General features: G+C 49.3%; 1 protein-coding gene and 1 pseudogene across 3 annotated transcripts in view; one reads left to right on the forward strand and one right to left on the reverse strand.

The window, feature by feature from the left end:
• Positions 1-23,202, reverse strand: part of Ulk4 (unc-51 like kinase 4) — a 294,534-nt gene that overhangs the window by 54,781 nt on the left and 216,551 nt on the right. For all 3 annotated transcript variants that reach the window (XM_057769024.1, XM_057769023.1, XM_057769025.1), the window contains one exon: positions 19,566-19,751. In XM_057769024.1, coding sequence (XP_057625007.1) covers positions 19,566-19,751 — 186 coding nt within the window. The remainder of the gene's footprint in view (positions 1-19,565; positions 19,752-23,202) is intronic.
• Positions 3,324-3,934, forward strand: LOC130873967 (cysteine-rich protein 2-like; annotated as a pseudogene).

The following is a 23,202-nucleotide window of genomic DNA, read 5'->3' on the forward strand; positions in this document are numbered from 1 at the left end:
CTGGGCTCAAAGAGAGCAGAGTCAGCTGAAGAGATGCCAAGACAGTCATTCCCACCCACAGGCAGTTTAGCAGGTACGCACAGGACCCCGATTTCCCCTTGGAGTTCAGGGAACACCTATAAAACACACAGGCTTCTCTCTGGAGGAGTGTCTCTATGGAATTCAGGGCCCAAGGCACCGCATTCCAACTTTGAATGAAATGGCATATTTTTTTTATGTCTTTCTTTTTCCTATCAGACCTTCCTATGTATTTCTTTTCCCCACGGCACCACTCCCAGGGCCACACAACCTTTCTGAAAAATCAGATGTAGCTCAGTCTGTCCATCTTGCCATTACTGATATGGAGATAAATTCTCCACGCCATATCATGGGTGTATCACACTCGTGGTAAATATTTCATCATTTAACACTGCACTAGAATAATTGAGGTCTATTAAAGCCATTTCTTCACAAACTAACACTAATGTCCATATTTTATGCAAACTCATTATTCACCAAGTTTAGCACCCTCGTACTCAACACAGACCTGATGAGAAAGGAGGCTGAAGGGAGCCCCTCCTGGAACCCCAGCTCCTCTGTCCTTCTCTGTCACCAAGAGCAGCGCAGTCCATGCCTGCTGTTTCTGAGTTTGTTTCTCTCACTTTCTGAGTCACAAACCCTTCTAAAAATGAGATAAAAGGGACTGGAAAGGGCACAGGAGAGGACCCTGCCCGTGGCTGTCCCTATTCTCTAACTTGCTCCTTGGTGACCACCTGGTCTCAGGACTACTGAGTGCCCTCCTCCCAGAATGGTACTGACCCTCACTCCTACACTCCCTGCGAAGGGTGCAGCTCCCCGTCTCCATCCCCAGGGCCCCAGTGACCAGCACTGGCCATAGTATTTACTGTTCACATAGAGAAAGCCTCAAACTCCTTGTCAAGTTTGGGACGTCTGACAGACATTGTAGCCGCGCAGTTGCTAGAAGTCTCTCCAAGTTTGGGAGACTCCCCAGGCTCCCACTTCCATGCCTCCCGAGCAGTTATACCACGGCAGCATGGTGCCGTAAGACCACACCTAGAGAGAGACACACAGTCCTGGAGACAAAGTGGTCTCCTCCTGTGTCCTCTTTCTGGATACATTCTTAATAGAGATTTTAAGGCAGAAGTCTTCAGGGCAGTCTCTACACTCGCTTTCCTTCCCTAAGAGAGCTGTTCCGAAGGTCTCAAACCCAATCACATAACCAGACATGTGTTTTATGCAAATGAGAAGGGGCAGCAGCATCTCCCAGGACATCATGGGATCTAATCACCTCAGAACGACGACTCTGAGAACAGCTGCCGCCCGAATCCAGAACAGCCAGCCACGGGCCACAGGACGGCGCCTCGCCATCCATCAGACTGCGTATAAATTTATAATGATTCCATATGAGAACATTACATTTTAATAGTTTCAAGGAATAACAGGACAGACTGTGTAAATGTTTAACTAGCGTTGTTCTATAGTCTGCACGTTGTTTATCTCGTTACTGGGTGTGTGGAAATGAAAAAGTCTAAAAATGTCATCAAAATCGGAACAGAAAACTGGCGAGCAAATGCCCTACGCAAGCCCATTTTCTAGCCCTAAGGCGATCCGGCAGCTTCTACAGATAAACACCTGGATCTCATTTAACTTCCGGTACTTTTCTCTCCCTTACTTGTAATTTAAATTGCTTATCATTTTGACCTTGGTAAGATGAAAAAATGCATGCTTTAAAATTCAGTGTGCTTCCATATTTAAGGCCACCCCGGGGACAAACTTGTCCCCTTGGGCTCCATGCCTAACTGCTGGTGATGTTACAAGATTTCCTATAAGGACGGGGATCATCTAAGACCCATCAGGTCTCATTAGGAGGAGGCTGAGGCGTGGCAATCATTGGAATGTTTCAGACACGCAAATGAGGCCTGCAGCCTCCTGCGAGGAATACGATTGACTTGCTATTGTCACGGGTGTCATCTACTGCCTAGCTCTTTCTGCACAACCTCTCCGGACCCCCAATTTTCAGTGACCATGGTGTTTCTTTTTAGATATTTGCTCACAGAGGTCCTGAACTACAGCATGCAAAATTACAGGCTTACTGTTTATTAATGTTAGAATAGACAGACATGAACCCTATGCCATTTAAACGGAAGCAAAAGGTATCTGGGGGGCAATGTAAATAATGAGAGTCCTGTGGGGGGAGTGTGAATAGTGAGAATCCTGTGTAGGGGCAGTGTGAATAGTGAGAATCCTGTGTAGGTGCAGTGTGAATAGTGAGAATCCTGTGTGGGGCAGTGTGAATAGTGAGAATCCTGTGTGGGGCAGTGTGAATAGTGAGAATCCTGTGTGGGGCAGTGTGAATAGTGAGAATCCTGTGTAGGTGCAGTGTGAATAGTGAGAATCCTGTGTAGGGGCAGTGTGAATAGTGAGAATCCTGTGTAGGTGCAGTGTGAATAGTGAGAATCCTGTGTAGGGGCAGTGTGAATAGTGAGAATCCTGTGTAGGTGCAGTGTGAATAGTGAGAATCCTGTGTAGGGGCAGTGTGAATAGTGAGAATCCTGTGTGGGGCAGTGTGAATAGTGAGAATCCTGTGTGGGGCAGTGTGAATAGTGAGAATCCTGTGTGGGGCAGTGTGAATAGTGAGGATCCTGTGTAAAGCAGTGTGAATAGTGAGGATCCTGTGTGAATAATGAGAGTCCTGTGTAAAACAGTGTGAACAGTGAGAGTGCTGTGTGGGGCAGTGTGAATAGTGAGAGTCCTGTTTTGTTTTCAACTGTATACAGGGAAACTTTTCACTTTCCAGTCATGTCTGTGATGCTCGACCCAAGTACCTCAAAGGTCACATGCTGGCTATTTGGTCAGCAAACGAACATCAAGATTCAACTTTGCTAAGATAACAAATGTTCCTCAGGTCCAGGTGGGCCATACACTGACAGGACTGAGAGGAAACGGAAGGTGAAATAGGCAAAACTCATCAGACCAGGAGTCCTGGGAGCCCAGAGGTAAAGGAAAAGGTAGAGATGACACCCCTCCTGACACACAGCGAGGTGAACCCTGAGGATTGGGATGGTGTCGGGGGCAGAGGGGACAACAACAGTTGGGAGAGTGACAGTGACCAGTAAGACTCTGAGTACACATGGTAAACACAGTTAGGCTCCTTCCATGTGCCAGGTGTGGTGACCCCGTGCCCACCCAACCATGTCACTTTTGTGCTGGTTAGTTTTGTGTCCTGACATAGCTGGAGTCATTAGGGAGGGGGGATATCAATTATGAAAATGGCGCAGAGACCAGTTCGGGTGGAGGGCGCGGACCTACCGAGCACAGGAACCATGATCTCCAAGTGTCCCAAGTGTGACAAGACCGTGTACTTCGCGGAGAAGGTGAGCTCCCTGGGCAAGGACTGGCATAAGTTCTGTCTCAAATGCGAGCACTGCAGCAAGACACTGACCCCTGGGGGCCACGCTGAGCATGATGGGAAGCCCTTCTGCCACAAACCCTGCTATGCCACAGTTTGGACCCAAAGGCATGAATATAGGGGGTGCTGGTTCCTACATCTATGAGGAGCCTCTGACTGATGGCCCTCAGGTCACTGGCCCCATTGAGGTCCCTGTGGTGCAAACAGAAGAGAGGAAGACCAGTGGACTCCCCCAAAGGTCCCACCAAAGCCTCTAGTGTCGTTACATTCACTGGGGAACCCAACATGTGTGTACTTTGCTGAGAAGGTGACCTCTCTGGGCAAGGATTGGCTCCGGCCCTGCTTGCGCTGTGACCGCTGCTCCAAGACACTGACCCCCGGGGGCCATGCTGAGCATGACGGCCAGCCCGACAGCTATAGCCTTGCTATGGAATTCTCTTTGGACCCAGGACCCAAGGGATGAATACCAGTGCTGTGGGCAGCTATGTCTATGACAAGGACCCTGAAGGCACAGTTCAGCCTTAGATCTGCAGATGCTGTCCTCGGGGTCCCTTACTTGACCCTGAGGGAAAGTGACCTGCTCCCTAGTGCTGCCTCAGTGTGTCTTGCCTGCAAACCCCAGGGGCTAAGTGGTGGAGGAGGAAGCCTCCTGGATCGTCTCCAGAATAGCCCAGAATTTCAGCCCTATTTCTTTGTGTGTTACCTCAGCATGCCCTATGCTCCCCACTGTCCCCTTTGTGTCTGAGCGCCTCCATAGTCCATGTGTCCTGTGCCCAGCAGTCTCTCTGTCTGTGTCACCATGTCCCTGATAGCTCTCTGAGGTGGCTATCCTATGCTATCCCTGTTGCCCACACCTGCTCACCAGTATTATTTATGCTCTGCTTGCTGGTGATGGCATGAGCTCACAGCGTTCCCAGGGTGGCAGCACCCTGCAAGGAGCCCGCTGCTGGTTCCCACACTATTCCCTACCTACCCTCACGTGGTTCACGGCTACGGAGAGCTTTGCTTTGGTCATGGTGTTTACCATGGTAATAGAAACCCTAACCACGACAGTGACCCAGTGTCTCAGCAGCTTGGAGAGTGTGAGGGCATTGGGGTGAGCCTCTAACGTCTTTGGAACCTGTGGGCAGAGATCTGTACATACTGGCAGAGCTGAGACTCAGGCCTGGTGCTAGAGCAAGTGTAGACCTCTGTCATGAGGATCCCAGGAGCAAGCATGGTATCGCAGGACTGTGCCAAGTGTGAGAACATCTCCTAGGTCATAGGCATGACACACCTCTGGGGTGTCAGCACTGAGCTGGGCCAGCACAAAGGGGTGGGAATTATAAGACACTTCAGTTTATAGGAAGGCTGCTTCCTTGCTCATCCCACCCAACACCCAGTACAGAGCCCAGCGCACAGTAGGACTCACACCCGGTGCTGGCATTGTGACTGGAAATGGCTCTGGGAAGGTCTGCTGCCCACCAAGCCAACACCAACCTTCCAGGGACGAATGATGAAACACCTGGCAATTAGCACCTGCCAGGTTCCAGGTGGCACTCTGGGTGGCGCTCCAGATATGCCACCTGGCTCACGGTTTGAAGGTACCGTCCATCCTTGGGGGCGCATGGCAGGGGCATGGGGCAGCTGGCTACATGGCATCAGCAGTCAGGAAGCAGAGATGAACTCTGGTACTGAGCTTGCAGTTCCCGTTGTTCTTGGGCTGCCCCCTCCCCCCCATGGCATGGCTACCTGCACTCAGGCCCAGTCTTCCCTCCAGTTAAGCTCTCTGGAAATGCTGTCACAGGCATATCCAGAGGACATCGCCAAGCCAGTTCTAGGTCCTGCAAAGTTGAGGACGAGGTTTGACTCTCACATGCTATCCACAGAGAGACCTGTCAGAGGCCTGGCTCACTTTACAGGCTGAGGGACACTCAGTAGTGTGGCTGTGCATCCTGTCATCCCCAAATGCCGCGGCACCCCTTCACAACCTTTGGCCACACCGAGGGAGGTGGGCTCTGAAGACAGCATAGGGCTGGAGTCCAGCCAGCGGGGAGGAGAGGCAGGTGTAACCTAACAAGGAGGGTCATTGTTCTAAGCAGTCAGCATGCCCTGTACAAGTCTAAGTGCTAGATGGACAAAGAAGCGACACACAGACAGATTTCTTATCTTCACAGGGACTACAGCCTTGGGAGAAAAAGCAAATACACCAAGTGCTACCAAACAGTAAGGGCAATTGAGGTGGAAACACAGAGCCGGTGCGGGGGCACGGAGGCAGGGCACGAGGACTCTGTCTTACAGGCTGCTCTGCAGGGAACTCCTAAAGAAATTAAAGACAGGCAATACGTGGGGTGTGACCCAGAATCCTCCATAAACGTGGCACGGCATACACGGATGCCCTAAGCACACACTTATGGAGACGGATGAGCAAAGGGAACAGCCACAGAGGTGAGCCAAATAGATGGTGGCCAACTGCAAGGCCTTGTGGGACAGGGCACGCTGGGATTCTCCCCTTAGATCAGAGTTGATGGAAGATTTGAGCAGTGTAATCTTTTTTTTTTTTTTTTTTTTTTTTTTTTGGATTTTCGAGACAGGGTTTCTCAGTAGCTTTTGGTTCCTGTCCTGGAACTAGCTCTTGTAGACCAGGCTGGTCTTGAACTCACAGAGATCCGCCTGCCTCTGCCTCCCCTCCCGAGTGCTGGGACTAAAAGGCGTGCGCCACCACCGCCCAGCTTGAGCAGCGTAATCTTACATAGGACTTAAAGGGTCCTCTCCAAGAAAAGACAGCAGGGAAGGGAGGCAGGAGCAAATGGAAGAAGACAGGAGACTCCTCTGTGGCTGTGTGACGGGAATCCCATGAGAAGTGATATCAGGAAGCTAACAGAAGGGGCCGGAAAAATCCGATTCTCAGTATGTTGAAAGAGGGGCTCTTGTCATTTCTGGGTGAGCAGGTGTGTGAAGAAGAGTTAAGGAGGACCCTGCCTGCTCACACCCTTCACCCAAGGTGGGCATGCCCTCCTACAGCACCATCCTGACTGACTTAGGAACCCTGAGGTCATCATGAGGTGTGGAAGCATGGTGGGGGGGAGGGAGCCAGGAGGCTGGGTGACCAGTCAGCAGGTAGACCAGCACCCATGACTCTCTCAGACTGCAGGGCCACAGTCACAACAGCCCAAGGAAACAAAAATCAGCCCCAGTGTGAAGGTGACTTAGAAGCAGGCAGTGACTGTGGCCCCAGAGAGGTGGGGAAGGAGGTCCCCGCATGTAGCTTCAAGCTCAGCAGGCAGACATAGCAGAGGAGACACAGGAGGGGCAGGGCCCAGCCACTGTGAGACAGATGCAGAGAGGACAGTCTGAGAGAAGAGAACAGGACGCTTGGACACACTGTAAAGATTAGAAAACTGTAAACTCACATTTGACCAAGAGCAAGCCTACGCGGTAAGACAAAGCTTCAGAAAGGATAGAGATGCAGGACCTTACTCGAAGGGCCAATTCCTCACGCCATTGCCAGAGGGGCTCTCAGAGATGAACGCTTCCTTTTCTGAGTGAGTTTAGGCCTGTCATGAGCTATTCTCTGGGGAAGCAGGCAATGGGACCCAGATTAAACTGCAGAAAGGCCCAAAGCTACATGCTAAAATACACTATCCCTGGGAGATATTTCTTAGGCACAATATAACTGTGAGAGAAGTTTTGTATCTTCACACAATTAATGAGAGCATATATTTAAAGACATTTTGTTGGGTAACAGATTATATATTTATTATTTTAATCTAGCCAGAACTGTTTTCTTTTTTCTTTTCTTTCTTTTTTTTTTTTTTTTTTGAGACAGGGTCTTATGTAGCCAAGGCTAGCCTTGAAGTCACAAGTCACTATGTAGGGAGGGATAACCTGGCTCCACCTCCTGAGAGCTGGGGTTACAGGCATGTGTTGGCACAATGGTTCGCCGGGATACTGTTTAAAGCAGCATTTTATTTGGCAGTGGGCTTGCCATTGTTAATTATCTCTCGCTCTTCTGAGTGTGAAATATTCATAGATGGTCAAGTCCCTTCCTCATCATGACATAATGGGTTTGCATTAATACAGGCTCCTGCCATGAAATATTGATGAGGACAGACTCTTTCGAGGTTTTCAGGAAAGCGGCTATTTTTTTTGTATTTACATCAATATGATATCAGGGCTTCAGGCTGCTTGAGAAGAACAGCAACTGGAGGAGCCTGCACGCGAGGATCCTGTTCCTCAGAGTGTCCCTAATGGCGTCACTTTAGAGTGTCCTGAGTCTGTGTCACCTCAGAGTGTCCCTAACGATGTCACCTCAGTGTCTTGAGTCTATGTCACCTCAGAGTGTCCCTAACAATGTCACCTCAAAGTGTCCTGAGTCTGTGTCACCTCAGAGTGTCCTGAGTCTATGTCACCTCAGAGTGTCCCTAACAGCGTCACCTCAGTGTCCCTAACAGTGTCACCTCAGAGTGCTCAGGCAGCCAAGCCAAGGGGAGCCCTGCCCAGGAGTTCTGCAGATGGGCACACCATTCTGAAGTGTGGTTCCTGTAAGGGCCATGGGTCTGATGCCTCGATTAACACAAAAGCCCACTCTCCTGGCCCGTCAGATGGTGGGACCTCAGCAGCAAAAGCCACAGGCATGGACCATGAGCCGCATGAAGGGCAGCCCTGAGGGCAGAGCTGACCATAGCTCATGAATCTCTGGGCTGTGTATGACTGTGCAGAACTATTGGGGGTTTCCTTCCACTCTCCCCCACCTCTGTCTGTCTGTCTGTCTCTGTCTCTGTCTCTCTCTCTCTCTCTTCCTCCCTCCTTCCCTCCCTCTCTGAGGAAACCCCACTTGAACAGAAAAGGTAATTCCCACACTGTGACCAGTCCAGCCTGGATAAAGCAGACAGAGAAGAAGGACATTCATCGGCAATGCTACCAAAAACAACCCAGAGGGCTCTGCCAGCCCTTCCTGTTGGGGGTTAATATCTCACTATGTACTATGAGTGATGGCTAAATGTTAAGTATCTGCTCAGGACAGAGGCAGGAGAGTCACAGAAATTAGAGGCCAGCCTAGGCTAGCTGGGCAGTTCCAGAGTGAATTCAAGACCAGCTAGGTCTATAAATACACATACATCTTGTTTCAGTTCACATACATACCCCCCTACACACACACCCCAATCTAAACCCCAGCTTTACCACACACCCCTCTGGCCTCCTGTACACCTCTCTGGGATGGAGCTGACACCATCTATCCACCCGGGGATTCTCTGGCGCTATCACATGGATTTGACTCAAAGGCCATCCTGGGCACAGCTGGCTCTCTGTAGACACCACGACTTGTACAGCATCAGTAGGACAGAGACCATGAAGGAAACCGTTTCCTGAACTATAGCCCATGCTGATGACCATGACGTCACCGTGGCAGGAACTGTGGAGGGAACCCTTCCTAGCCTGTCGTCCACACTGATGACCTCATGGGCCGGGAGAAGAGCTTGGCAGTGAGCATTCTCACTTACTCCAGCTTTCAGAGTCCCCAGCGAGCTTTGTGTGGGGAGTCCCAGTGTCCCTCCTCTCCAGCCTCTGTAGTCAATGGACTCCTCAGCCTGGGCTCCCTGGAGCTGAGGCCCTTCTCCAGCCTTTGTAGTGGTAATGGACTCAGTCACACACTGCTCCCAGGCAGTGGACTCCCCCACACCGAGCTGCCCATCCCGGGGATGCCCCAGGGCCACTGATGACACACTGCCAGAGGCTCCAGCTCTCCGTGGCCATGCAATTAAGCCTAACAAGGCACAAGGTACTCTCTGGGGGGCACACAGAGATGCCCACAGTAATTGGTAACAGGCTTCAGGTTCCCCGATTGCTGGGGATTATGTACCGGCAGCAAAGAAGGCTGGGGAAGGGTCAAGACCTTGAGGGAGGCCAGATGGGGTTGCCTTGCTCATGCATAAGTCATAAGCTCTGTTGACGGAGCTGAGCTCTCTGGAGCAAGGCACAGTGAGGCTGATTGCATCTCTGGCTTGGAGAAGGTGACGGAGCCTCCTTTAGGCTGTGAGGCACCTGCTGGCTCATACTTCTTCCCCACATCTATGGCTGCAATCACAGCCACACACTCAGGGTACAGCAAGGACATGCATCTCATGGTAGGTTTAGCTCCCTGTCACTGAACCCTGGGCAGAGAGGGTGTATGCAAACAGAATCATTGGCCCTCCACTCAGAGAACCAATGGATGGAAGCATGTGCTCTGCTTGGGTAATGTGGCTGCCCTTTCCACAGTGTGATGTCACCTGTGCACATGTGTGTTAACCCATGTTCTCATGAACACCTTTTCAAGTTCTGTGACAGACACTTTCATCATTATTTTCTGTAGCCCTCAAAGGGGTCCACAGGGCAAGGCAGTCAGTCTAAAGACTGTGAATGACACACCCAAGCACACACACCAGGTTTCCTCTCTACAGGTGGAAAGGCTTGCTTGGGCTGGGTGGAGGCAACTCCTCCTGCCTCCTGCCTTTCCCCTGCACCGACCAATGGCAATGATGGCTCCCTCGGGACATGCATGAGCAGGCCCATGACATCACCAGAACAGCTGAGGAAAACTGTCCCCTGGATTTGTTAATCCACTCCTTTCTTGAGATATCTCTCTGGTGCTGCACTAAGGCTCCCTATGTGCAACTCACCGTGACATCACCTGGGCTTTAGGGACACAAGACCCTAACAGAAATGTCCATTTCCAATAAGCAGGGGTGGTGGTGTGAGGCGGGCTAGCAGCCCGAGCTCAGGACAGGGTAGCTCTTAGGCTTGTCCCTTCTGCGCCTGTGCTGTACTGACAGAAACACTTTCTCCACAGTTCTGAGGGCGGGCCCAGAAAGTACCAGGGGGCCTCATTGACCCTGCCAAGAGGCCTGGGGCACCTGGTAGCTCTGCAGCCCCAGGCCAGGAGCAATTCTAAGGAAGAAAGGACTGGAGTCCCGTGCCAGAGGCCACGCATCCAGAGCCGCCCGGCATCTCCATGTCTCCGATGTACACGCTGGCTCCTGAACTCTCTTAGTGCTGAGTCACCAACTGCCACAGTGGGAAGTCTACATCTCTTGTCTGTAAAGGGGCATTTCTCCAAGTCATAGTTCATGATAACTCCTCATTTAAGAGAAAGAAGAAAATTAAAAACTGAAAAGATGTGGCAGCCTTCACAGCCCTGAACTTTGATGAAAACTCAGTGAAGCATATTCAAAATCTTGCTCCTATATCTGAGATGCATTTCACATCCTAATGTGTTCTACAATGAGATGGCAGAAAATCCTGTATATCGGGAAAATAAGATAACTAAAGTTTCTCTTGCAACTACAAAATTTCTCTACAGGATAGAGGGGAGGAGGAAGGGACAGAGAGTGAGGAGATGGCTGAGGGGTAAAAGGTGTGCTGTACACAGCACTCCCCAGTACCATATAGAAGCTGGGAGTGGTGGTGTGTGCCTGTAATCTCAGGAGGAGCCAGGGAAACAGCGAGCTCCGGGTTCAATGGGAGATCATCTCAAGAAAGGAAGAGAGAAAGACAGCAGCGCCAACTTCCAACCTCCACATGGGCACACGCACCTCCTCCCCAGCACACACACAAAAGAGTTCAATTTTCACCTATACCAATGGGCTGAATCAGACGACCATGTCAAACACACTAAAAATGTCGATTAAATCAGGCTGACCTTCCCAGAGGAAGATGGAAATCACCTCCTGCCCCAAGAATCCTATTGCAGGGTGAGTTTCTCTGGAGCCACCTAGAAGGGGTCCTGTTAACGTCAACAAAGGTGCACTGTCCATCCCATACACCTCACAGGTTTAACCTTTGACACAGAGAAAATCAGCACTGACAGAGAACTAACCACTCCACAGTCAGGGGTTGGAAACCGGAAGTCTCAGAGAGAGCATCCTGGGGATGCATCTCAGAAATCTTTCTACTTCTCACCCTATATTCGAGTGTTTTACATTTCCTTATTTATTGTGCATGTGTGTGCTTGCACGCCAGGACACATGTGTGGGGGTTCAAGGACAACTCTGGTGAGGCAGCTCTCTCTCTCCACCCTGTGGGGCCCGGGGATTGACCCAGGCTGTTCTCCTTGCTGGCAAGCACCGATCGCGGCTGAGCCTCTCGGAACTCTGCCTGTGTCTCAAATGATCTGTGCTCTTTTGTGGCCTTGCCACTTTGTGACTACTCTCTGGGTCTCATCCCCTGGGTCGTGGCTGTAGAGAAGATGTGTGTGGGCACTGGTACCTGGTCACCAGTCACCGTCTTGGGAGGCCTGGCTTTGATTCCATAAAGAGCCCCTCCTACTGTAAGCCTGCTGGAGCCAGGGCAGCCATGCCCTGCAGTGAGCTAGTGAAGCAGTATTAACACCTTTCACTCTTGAAGGACAGGGTGGAGGCTAAGCATGCAGCTCTTGTGTGGGGCAGGGCCCATGCTCTGTCCTTCCTCTGAGCCCTGCTGTCCTGAGGCTTGGGTTCCTTTTAAGACTATTGTTGTTGTGTGTATAATGTACATGTGTGAGTGCGTGCCCCAGGGCACACATGTGGAGGTCAGAGACATCTTTGTGGTGTAGGCTCTCTCCGTCTTCCCATGGCCCAGGGACCAAGCTCAGACTGGCAGCCAGGCACGGTGGGCACTTGAGCTGCAGCTCTCAGTGGTCTGAGGCTGGGGCTCCCCAGGATCCTCGCAGTGTGCCTATTTCCTGCCTGGGGTGGGCTACGGTCTCCTCAGTCATGAATTCTCTCAGGCCAATGCCATTTTCTAGAAACTTCTCAACCTGGGCTTGGATAACGGGTACTTTCCTGTTGCCAGTGACCCCATGCGTTCGGCCTCATTGTTACAGCTATCTGGAGCATTCTGTAAGCGTGTTTATGTGTATATGTCACTCTACATGTGTGTCGAGATACAGAGGGCCTGGGGTCAGCCACATCCTCATTCCCCCCATTCCCTTCCGAGACTCCTCAAGCTAGCTGAGTGTTCTTTTCGTCTTCCTTTTGGTGTTTCAATTTGTTAAAAAAAAAAAAAAAAAAAAAAAAAAAAAAAAAAAAAAAAAAACCCGCTTGTCAAAAAACCTACCATCTTAGTATACAGATTAGTGTTCAGAAAATCCATGGAGTCGCCACTGTCTCCACGGTCAGTTAAGGAAGACTCCCATCATTTCAGAAGGAAATACACTCCTATTGGCCAGCACAATGTGCTGCCTACCCTCTGAGCCCCTAGCAATGCCAATCCCTTTCTGTAGCTTTGGAGAGTGGTCTGGTCATTATCCATCCCAGATCTAAAGACTCATACAGGCAGACTTCTGTGTTTTACTATGATCCATCTATGAAAGTGAGGCCACATGTCACTACCTCATTTCTTCTGATGGCTAATATTCTATTACAGGGACATATCACACTGTATATACCCGTCCGACAACTAATTTCTGTTGTTTCTTCTTTTGATTCTTGTGAACAATGCATTTTGAAACTTAATAAAGAGAATGCCTGCTTTTTTTTTTTTTTTTGATTTTTCGAGACAGGGTTTCTCTGTAGCTTTTGGTTCCTGTCCTGGAACTAGCTCTTGTAGACCAGGCTGGCCTCGAACTCACAGAGATCCACCTGCCTCTGCCTCACGAGTGCTGGGACTAAAGGTGTGCGCCACCACCGCCCGGCAAGAATGCCTGTTTATTACATAACAGAAGACACTTCTACAAAAACTGAGAAATGTAATTTTTGTAAGTCCAACTTTTCAGTAATTCAGACTGATAGTCCTCTTACACCTCTGAAGTGTGCGACATCGGTACATCCTTCAAGTCCACCTGGGACCTGCGAATGTCTAGGCAGAATGAACCAAGAAGACAGCCATGCACTAGCCAACAGTCCACAGGAAATCCCACTGTCTCTCCGTGTGCTGAGGCCACAGCATTCATGAGCAGTCTCTCGGGCATCACACCAGGAGGCCCAGCTCCTAAGATCATCAGAGAACACGCATCTCTCACTTACACACAGCAGTCAGGACTCAATACTCTCTACGGCGGATTAAAAACTGCCCAGGTTGTAAAGAGAATTAAAAAATCCATTCTGCTGCCTGCTCATAGAGTGGAGCCCTTAGAAAGGTATTGTCTCCATTACATTTTCATCAGAGACCAGCAAAGGGAAGTGCGGCCTGTTGTTACCATGCCGGGGAGGTAATGACTTTCAGGTTGCTAAGCAACACCACAATGTTAAAGGCCCAAGTATCTGTGATCTCTAGAGACACTCAAATTTCATTAAAACCTGCTCATACCCACTGCACAAAAGAGCTGTTAGGAGCTCATAACCAGGCTTAGGTTCTGGACATACCAGTGATTTCTTTTTAAGTGGCATCAGAACTTCTAGGGCTCTTAAAGAGCAAATATTCCGGAGCTGTGATTAATACAATCTATAGCGTTTCCCCCACCTGTTCCTAGAAAGACAGCAAGTATGACTGGTTTGTAGTAAGTAAGAGTGGTTAGTGTCCTGAATAAAACCTACATTGGGCGGGAATTCGAGAGCCTCTCTGAAGCAGGGATAAACACACTCCATGTACAAATCCGAGCGAGAAGCACAGGTGATGTGAACTGAACCCGCCACTGCTTCAAGGCGGAGTTGACAATGGCAGGCCTTTCAGCCGTGAGAGAAGTCATGATGCCAGGGGGCACAATCTCTGGACACCCTGGAAATGGGCCCTTTAGGGAGACATTTGCAGGAACTAATCCCCGAGGCAGGGAAGCTTTGATAGGGCCCTGACAAAAACTGTGTCACCCCTGGGACGCTGGGCCTCGGTTTCTGACTTGATCTCTGTGTAGCCCAAGTCTTTCAGCTGTGGGTCGTGATCCCGCGCGGAGCTGTGGAACTGGAGGTGAGAGTCAGGGGGCGCGGCTGAGAGAGCGTGATTCTGCACTCGTTCAAACCAGTGCCTCCGCTGGGAAAAGCCGGACACAAGCAAAGTTATGAAGGCTCAACAGGCCATATTACGGAATGTAAATATATGTGTGTACAAAACATATATGCATGCAATAACAACTAGTGTGCATGTGTATGAATACATACACATATGCATGCAATAACAATTAGTGTGCATGCGTATGCATATACACACATATGCATGCAATAACAATTAGTGTGCATGCGTATGCATACATACGTATATGCGTGCAATAACAATTAGTGTGCATGCGTATGCATACATACGTATATGCGTGCAATAACAATTAGTGTGCATGCGTATGCATACATACGTATATGCGTGCAATAACAATTAGTGAAAAAGAGGCCAAGGATTTGAAGGAGAGTGGGGAGGGGGCTCTATGGGAAGGCTCGGAGGAAGGGAGAAATATTATAATTCTATGGAGATATTTGCAGTGATGCCCATGCCGCATGGCTCAGTGCTACTGAAGCCTTGGTTGTGAGTGCACAACGTCCTGTCACACAGCACCTAGCCATGCGTGGAGCCTGGGTTCAGTCATGGCAAACCCAGTTGAGCATGTGAGAATCAAACTGGCCGACCTCTGGACTGTATTACAGTAGAATGCCTGGTTGTAAAGTTGCTGCTTGAGTTTCATACACAATTGTTTAATGAACTCTAGCTTGAGATTAGAACAGAATTTCTGAAATGACCCCAAACATGCATCTGTCACGGTGTAACATATATGCAAAGAGGTGTGTTCGGCTTGATAGCAGCAAAATCAAAGTTCAGATGGAGCCTGACATGTGAAAATGTTCCCCGTCCTGCAGTCATATTCAGCCGAGATTTAATCCTTCATGCAAAAGTAAAGGCACTCAGCCATCTTAGTATGCAAATACACTGCCGTCTTTAATAAATGGTAAACTTACGTATATGGCAAATAATAGTTTAAAATTGATTTCTTTGTGATTTATTATCAGTAAGTGTTATACCTATATACCCAGGGCTACATGGAAAATTCTCACTTGTACAGGAGGAGTCCCAGGCAGGTTTACACACACTTGTGCATGAGCGTGCACACACAGTTTCCAGAACATGTCCTCCTCTGATAGTTAAGAATTCTAGGCAATATAGTTCCTTCCTTTTGTTCATTGAAAAGATACAAGCAACTTATTCAGGGCCTTCCCAAGGTAATTTGCAGCCTCTGGCAATCACTGGCAGGAAGATCTGCCCCACACATCCATGACCAGCATGTGTGGAACCCAGTGTGTGGAACCCAGGGAGGGTCCCCAGGGGGTTCCCCAGAGCCTTCCACCAGAACTGTGGGAGAAGCTTCTTGACTCCTACCACACTCACACTAACCTGGGTAAGTGATATTGCTCTTAACAGCTTCCTGAATTCACAGTGACCCACCATGGATCACACTGACCCATCCTTTAACCCCAGCACTCAGGAGGCAGAGAAGGTGGATCTCTGTGAGTTCAAGGCCAGCCTGGTTTACATAGTGAGTTCCAGGACAGCCAGGACTATGTGGAGAGACCCTGTCTCAAAAAGGGAAGGGAAGGGAAGAGAGGGAAGGGAAGGAGGGAGGAGAGAGAGAGAGAGAGAGAGAGAGAGAGAGAGAGAGAGAGAGAGAGAGAGAGAGAGGGAGAGAGGGAGAGAGGGAGAGAGGGAGAGAGGGAGAGAGGGAGAGAGGGAGAGAAGGAGAGAGAGAGAGAGAGAGAGAGAGAGAGAGAGGATGAATGAGAATCTTGGGACACTTAAGTCAGGAGGGAGAGACCTCATTTTATCTTGCTATGCCTCCAACAATATTTCTTTCCTTTTGTGGTGAAAATTAGGTCCATTCTGAGTGTTGAATCCTGCAACTCCACCTAGTTATAAAGCAGAACAGGTAGCCGATCCCAAACCTGTGGGCTCAGAACACTCACACTGTCTGCCCTGGAAAGCTGCCACATGAAGCTGTCGTCTGTGATACCTGAGCCACACTCACAGGGCCCACATCCTGGACACATCTGCAAGGGCTCAGTCATGTGACACATGTCCACAGTACATGTCTGTCCTCGTGTGGGTGGAAGGCACCTGGTGACCAACGTCAGAACTTAGACAGGAATGACTGTGGGCACTTGCCACATTCTACACGGCTCAGGGACAGAACAGCACCCAGAACCTCGGCACATCATCATGCACACTTCCAGAGAACGTGTCAGCAGGCGCAGGCTGCATTTATCTCGGAGCAGAAGCCTGGGGTGGCTAGTTTCTGTGCACACTGGCTAATCGTTCCTAAACACTTGTACTTAGACCAGGTGTCGCGGCACCTCTAAGCCCCAAGGAGGGAGGCTTTGCCAGTTACCATAGGCGTAAGGCATTAGTGTTTTTGACATGCCCATGCCCAGGTCAGCAATACACATTCATCCAGGGCTTCGTGGGCCCCACAGGCACAGGGCAGAGAAGGTTCAAGGAAGGATGCGTGTGAGACAACCTAACCCCGTTACCTTCGGTCACCCCACGACACGCCTACCAGCACAACCCACTCCACACCTGACATCTTCACTGCCCGGGGCACATGGGCCTGACAGGAGTCACCTTCTCAGGTGCCGCCTGCTCTCACGGAGTAGTCAGCAGCCTTATCAGACGGTCTTTGGCCGCGAACAGGTTGGTGGTACTGCATAAGCCGTCATCATTTTGAGTTTTAGAGTGAGCTAGCTTTAGTTAGACATGGAGGCTAGCCTGCAACCCTCCGAGGGACACTATGGACGGCACGTAGGCTCGGAAGGGACTTGAGGAACGCCCAGCACAGCTTCACAGCAAATGCACAAAGTATACTCAAAGCCTCCCGATTTCCTGGTACACGAAGGCAGGTAACTAGGTCTTCAGGCTCCACAGGCTCCACGTGGTTTACTGAACGCACTAAACATGGATGGAGGAAGGGCGAGGACCTGAGCACACATTCAAGTCCATCAGCAGAAATTAGACAGCCTGTTTCTTAGTGAAAATTATGGCTTCAGAGAGAAAGTACTCCATGATTGGGACCCCATGCAGAAATGCCAGGATATTGCTTCTGACGACCACACATCCACCCAAACCCGCCACAGTAGTCCAGTCACGAGGTGACAGCCACAGTAATCCAGTCACGAGGGACTCATTCTGGGGCCATCTGCACTTCAGGGTCTCCTTCTCTGAATGCATAGGGCACACCTACCTCAAGGACACTAAAAGATACAGAGCCATCTCCTGTCTCTGGCCAGCATGTATGTGCAGACCCTTGAGGGAAGGCCTTCCCTCTGTAACTTGTTACCACAGAAATACTCACGACCGTGTCCTCCATAACTCCACCACCAGAGGCAAAATTACAGCCATGAGATAGCAGCGAAAATAATTTTGTGACTGGGGTCACCACAGCATGAGGAACTGTATTAAAGGGTCACAGCATTAGGAAGGGTGAGAACCAGTGCTCTAGATCAATGCTCCGCTCAATCTACTCGAATGGAAGCCCACGGGACACAAGTGAGTACGAGAAGAGTTGCTGTTGGGACTTCTGCTGCCGCTCTCCCGCTCCCAGCTGAGAACGGCCCGTATGCTCGCTGGACCTTACACTCTAGCCTGTAAAAACCCAACACTCCTGGGCGCGGCTCCCTGCGACTATGAAAGGTACAAACGACACCATGTTGGAAGGCTGTTCGTGGAAGACACACCACGTCAGACCCTACAACTCACACCGGCCACAGCACAGAGCAAGTCTACGTCACCACCCTGCAGCAAGAGTAAGGGGAAGGTGACTACCACAGGCCTGAGGGTAGGGAAGAGCAGGGCAGAGGAGGAGACGCTGAGCAGGCCCAACAGTGTGTGCTGCTGTTCCAGGGCTCCTCAGGTGCTGGCCTTCACAGCAGAGCAAGCACCAAGTCTTTCTCCAAGAGTACTGGTATACAACCCTGTGAGTGGGGCCTGGGAATGACCCTTCCAAGGGCCACCTAGCGGATATCCTGAATATCAGATGTTTACACTACGATTCAGAACTGTAGCAAAATTACAGCCATGAAGTAGCAGTGAAAATAGTTTTATGGCTGGGGTCCCCACAGCATGAGGAACCGTATTGAAGGGTCACAGCATCATTGAGGGCTAAGAACCACTGCTTTACAGAGACACAGCTGAATACTTTTTCTAAAAAAAAAAAAAAAAAAAAAAAAAAAAAAAAAAAAAAAAAAAAAAAAAAAAAAAAAGGATAAATAGGAAAAAATAGACAGAAGGGGGCATTTTCCCTCAGAACACAATCCTGGGCAGCAGAATTTACATTTTCCGACTGTCACAAAACTCAAACACACGACAGCACCACATGTAAACCAGGCAACATGCCGCTGATGGGTACATGTCTGTACTGAGCCCCAGGGTGTGGTGGACCGGACCGGAGAGGGCCATCTTTGCTTCTGGGGACTCGTGCAGACCCAAGCTGAGGGTCATGCAGCGTAACAGTGCCCAGCCTGTGCTCTTTAACGCAGCAAAGGACAACCTGTGCAAGTCCAGGTTAACATATAACACACCGGATGGTAGCTCAGGCTATGAAAATATAACACGCTGGACGGTAGCTCAGGCTAGGAAAATGCAACACGCTGGATGGTAGCTCAGGCTAGGAAAATATAACATGCCGGATGGTAGCTCAGGCTAGGAAAATATAACATGCTGGATGGTAGCTCAGGCTATGAAAATACAACACGCTGGACGGTAGCTCAGGCTATGAAAATACAACACGCTGGACGGTAGCTCAGGCTATGAAAATATAACATGCTGAACAGTAGCTCAGGCTAGGAAAATGCAACACGCTGGATGGTAGCTTAGGCTAGGAAAATATAACACGCTGGAAGGTAGCTCAGGCTAGGAAAATACAACATGCTGGACAGTAGCTCAGGCTAGGAAAATACAACATGCTGGATGGTAGCTCAGGCTAGGAAAATATAACACACTAGATGGTAGGTCAGGCTAGGAAAATATAACATGCTGGATGGTAGCTTAAGCTAGGAAAAAGTCATTTACATTACAAACTGGGGCAGTTAGCAGAAGGAGAATACATTGGCAGAGGTGTGAAAGAATTGAACCAATGTTAAATTCCTAATCAGCCAGAGAATCTCTCTCTCTCCCTCTCTTTTCCTCCCTCCCTCCTTCATTTCTCTTACACTCCTCACATGGCCCAGAAACAATGTAACACAAATAGACTATGGCCAATACCAGCCGCAGTTGACAGCACAGGAGGCGAACGGGAGGACATGACCGGCCGACTCACCATCCTCCTGAGGATCCTCAGCAGAAGCTTCTGGTCCTTCGGGTCCTCCTTGGTCACCAGGAGATTGGCAAAGGTCTCCAGGTTTTCTGGGGACAGGCTGTCGGGGTTCTCTCCTCCGTACAGCTGCACGAGGATGGACAGGCACCTGGATGACGCCTCGGAGACCTCAGGGTCCTCGCTGGGAAGCTGGAAGTGGGCAGAGAGGGCGGTGTAAGTTCTGCAGGGCCTGACCAGCCCTGACCAGCTTCACAATGGGAGCTGGGGTGGAGGGGAAGGCATGAGAAGGCGATGGGCATTCTAGTGACTGCGCCATTTAAATGCTGCAGCGCTGAAGGAAGCTATCCGCACCAGCCCGGCACCTGTGCTCTTTCCGACACTCCAGTGGCGATGGGACGGATCTTAAATGTGTAGTCAACACACACACTTTCTAACCATGTGCAGTGGGGGTGCCAACTGCATCAACTGCTTGACTTTTGGGCGGTTCCCTCCCCACACCCATCCTTTTCTTTTTGGAGTCAGGGTTTCACTGTGAGCCCAGGCTGACCTCAGCATCCCTGCCCCCACACGCTGTGGTTATAGATGTGCCCCCTGAATACCTCTTTACATGCATGTTTACTAGTAACTTCTTAGGAAACCTCTGCTACATAAAAGAAACCAAGACTTATTATTCCTAAGTCATTTAAGATTTATTATTCATTATTAGTCATTTTTAAAAGTTGTTTTTTTTTTGTTTTTTTTTTTTTGTTTTTTTTTTTTTTTACCAACAGGGTGGTTTTCCCTATTTCCTTCTCAGCTCATTATGGTATAGAGAAGCTACCGGAGATTCTGTGTCCTACTGATTGTTGCTTTCTATTCCTGAGTAATGTTCCACATAGCAGACACCCACTCTCTATGCACACACTAAGGAAACGAGCCGTTTCAGATAAAGCTATAGAACTCCTGTGAGCATCTGTACGGGTCCTAAAGTAGGCATCAGTGTTCACTCCCAAGGAGCCCAGCGCAGCTGCCAGGCTGTGCACGTGGACTCAGGTTTATCTTTAAGAAAGTCATGCCAACAGCTCTCAACAGTAGCCATGCATTCCCATCACACAGCTCCAGCTGTGGCGTAGTGGCACCGTCTAGCCTCCTGTGCATGCATGTGCTCAGCCTCCTGTGCACGCATGCGCTCAGCTTCCTGTGCATACATGCACTCAGCCTCCTTGCATGCGCTCAACCTTGGCCTCATCCTGTGGATGCCCGCTCCTCGCAGGCACATGGTCTGTTTTACTTTTGTGTCCACCCATTCTTTGCCTATCAGTAACGAGTATTTCCAGTTCCTTGAGCATCTCTGGGCAGCTCCCTCTGGCTGGCTCCACATTTTCTGAGTATTCCCTCTAGCTTGGGGACATGTCCTTCTTGTCAAGTTCACAAAGACTCTAACAGGAAAATATTTTGATAAATCCCACTAACAGATTTCTTATCTAGGAATGGTGCTTTGGTGTCAAATCTAAAACTTCCTGACTAAACCTTCAATCCTAAAGATTTCGACTTATATTTTACTCTAAATTTATTATAGTTTTATATTTTACACTTAGATTTCACTTAACTCAAGGTTAACTTGCATATAAGATGCTGAAGCTTAGGAAGAGGGTTTTATTTCTAGTGAGTCTGTTTGTCTGTCCATCTGTCCCTGAACATCCTGTTGTTCCAGCACTGTTCCTGAAACCACATAGTTAAGTCATCAGGAGGGCAGAGCAGAGCCCGGGCTCAGTGCGAGGAGCGCTGGCTGCCCCTGTAGAGGACCCAGCTTGGCTCCCAGAACTCACATCAGGTGGCTCACAGCCACCTGTAACTCCAGCTCCTGGAAAACCAATGACTCTGGCCTCCATGGGCTCCCACATACATGTGTGCATACCCACACACAGATACACACATGTAAAATTTAAAAAAATGACTCTTTGTAAAAGTGGACTGGACACGTCTGCATGGCCGTCTTTCTGCTTGATCCATCCAGGCATCTGTCCACTGCCAGTCACACGCTGTCCTCGTACACCACAGAGAACTTCCCTCCCAGGGCTTTCTTTTCTTTCAAAAATTACTTCAGCCGTTTTAGGGTGTCCACTCTTCTTTATAATTTTAGAGTGGTGTGCTGTCTCTAGAAGTCTGCTGGCGAGCCTTCCGTGCAGGAGCGAGTGTCCCTCTCCATCTATTCATGCCATCTTTGAGTTCTCCCCCAGGTGTCTGCTATGTTCTGGGCGTACTCACTGCTTGAGAGCTGAGCTGCATTCGCTCTCTTTGGGGCAATCTTACATGCTATCATTTTTTTTTATTCTTTTTTAATTAAAATTTCCACCTGCTCCCCATTTCCCATTTCCCTCCCCTCCTCCCAAATATTGCCCCCTCCCCCCACTCCCCTCCCCCTATCCCCACTCCTCTTCTCCTCCCCCCACACCATTCCCCCTCCCTCTCGATACTGAAGAGCAGTCCAAATTCTCTGCCCTGCGGGAAGACGAAGGTCTTCTATCTACGTCCAGGAAGGTGAGCGTCTAAACAGGCTAAGCTCCCACAAAGCCAGTTCATGTATTAGGATCGAAACCTAGTGCCATTGTCCTTGGCTTCTCATCTGCCTTCATTGTCCGCCATGCTCAGAGAGTCCAGAATCAAGAGGCACACTCATTCATTGCTGGTGGGAATGCAAACTTGTGCAATCACTTTGGAAATCAGTGTGGCGATTTCTCAGGAAATTTGGGATCAACCTACCCCAAGATCCAGTAATACCACTATTGGGAATATACCCAAGAGATGCCCTATCAAATGACAAAAGTATCTGTTCAACTATGTTCATAGCAGCATTGTTTGTAATAGCCAAAACCTGGAAACAACCTAGATGCCCTTCAATGGAGGAATGGATGAAGAAAGTGTGGAATATATACATATTAGAGTACTACTCAGCAGTAAAAAACAATGACTTCTCGAATTTTGCGTGCAAATGGATGGAAATAGAAAACACTATCCTGAGTGAGGTATCCCAGACCCAAAAAGAGGAACATGGGATGTACTCACTCATAATCGGTTTCTAGCCATAAATAAAAGACATTAAGCATATAATTTGTGATCCTAGAGAAGTTAAATAAGAAAGTGAACCCAAAGAAAATCATATAGTCATCCGCATGGAGAGGGGAAGTAGACAAGATTGCAGGGCAAAAACTGGGAACTTGCGGGTGAGGTGGCATGGGGCAAAGGGGAAATGGCATGCTATCATTTTTTAATCTGAGTTTCTACACATTTGTTTACACATCTGGTAAAGATATTTAAGAAATGAATGTTTGGGTGTAATTAGCACCAAAGTTACACATACATGATTATATGATGTACATTCTGATGAGCCTGGCCGCTGGACCTTTACTGTCTGTATTTGTGCCCCGGATGGAATGACACACTCAGGCAGGGTTTCCTCCGAGAACGCCCGCCTTGCTTCTCAATCCATTGCACTTCTCAGAATTTTAGTACCTTGTCAACTAAGAGTGGCAGCCATGCCATCACGACTCTCCTCGTCTTAGGGAAGCGGGATTGAGCGCTCACTATTAAATACGATGCTGGCTGTAGATTTTTCATAGACATTTTATCAGCTTGAGAAGACTTTCCATCTAATCCTAGT

Source organism: Chionomys nivalis, chromosome 4 (assembly GCF_950005125.1).
Source record: "Chionomys nivalis chromosome 4, mChiNiv1.1, whole genome shotgun sequence".
Taxonomy (NCBI): Eukaryota; Metazoa; Chordata; class Mammalia; order Rodentia; family Cricetidae; genus Chionomys; species Chionomys nivalis.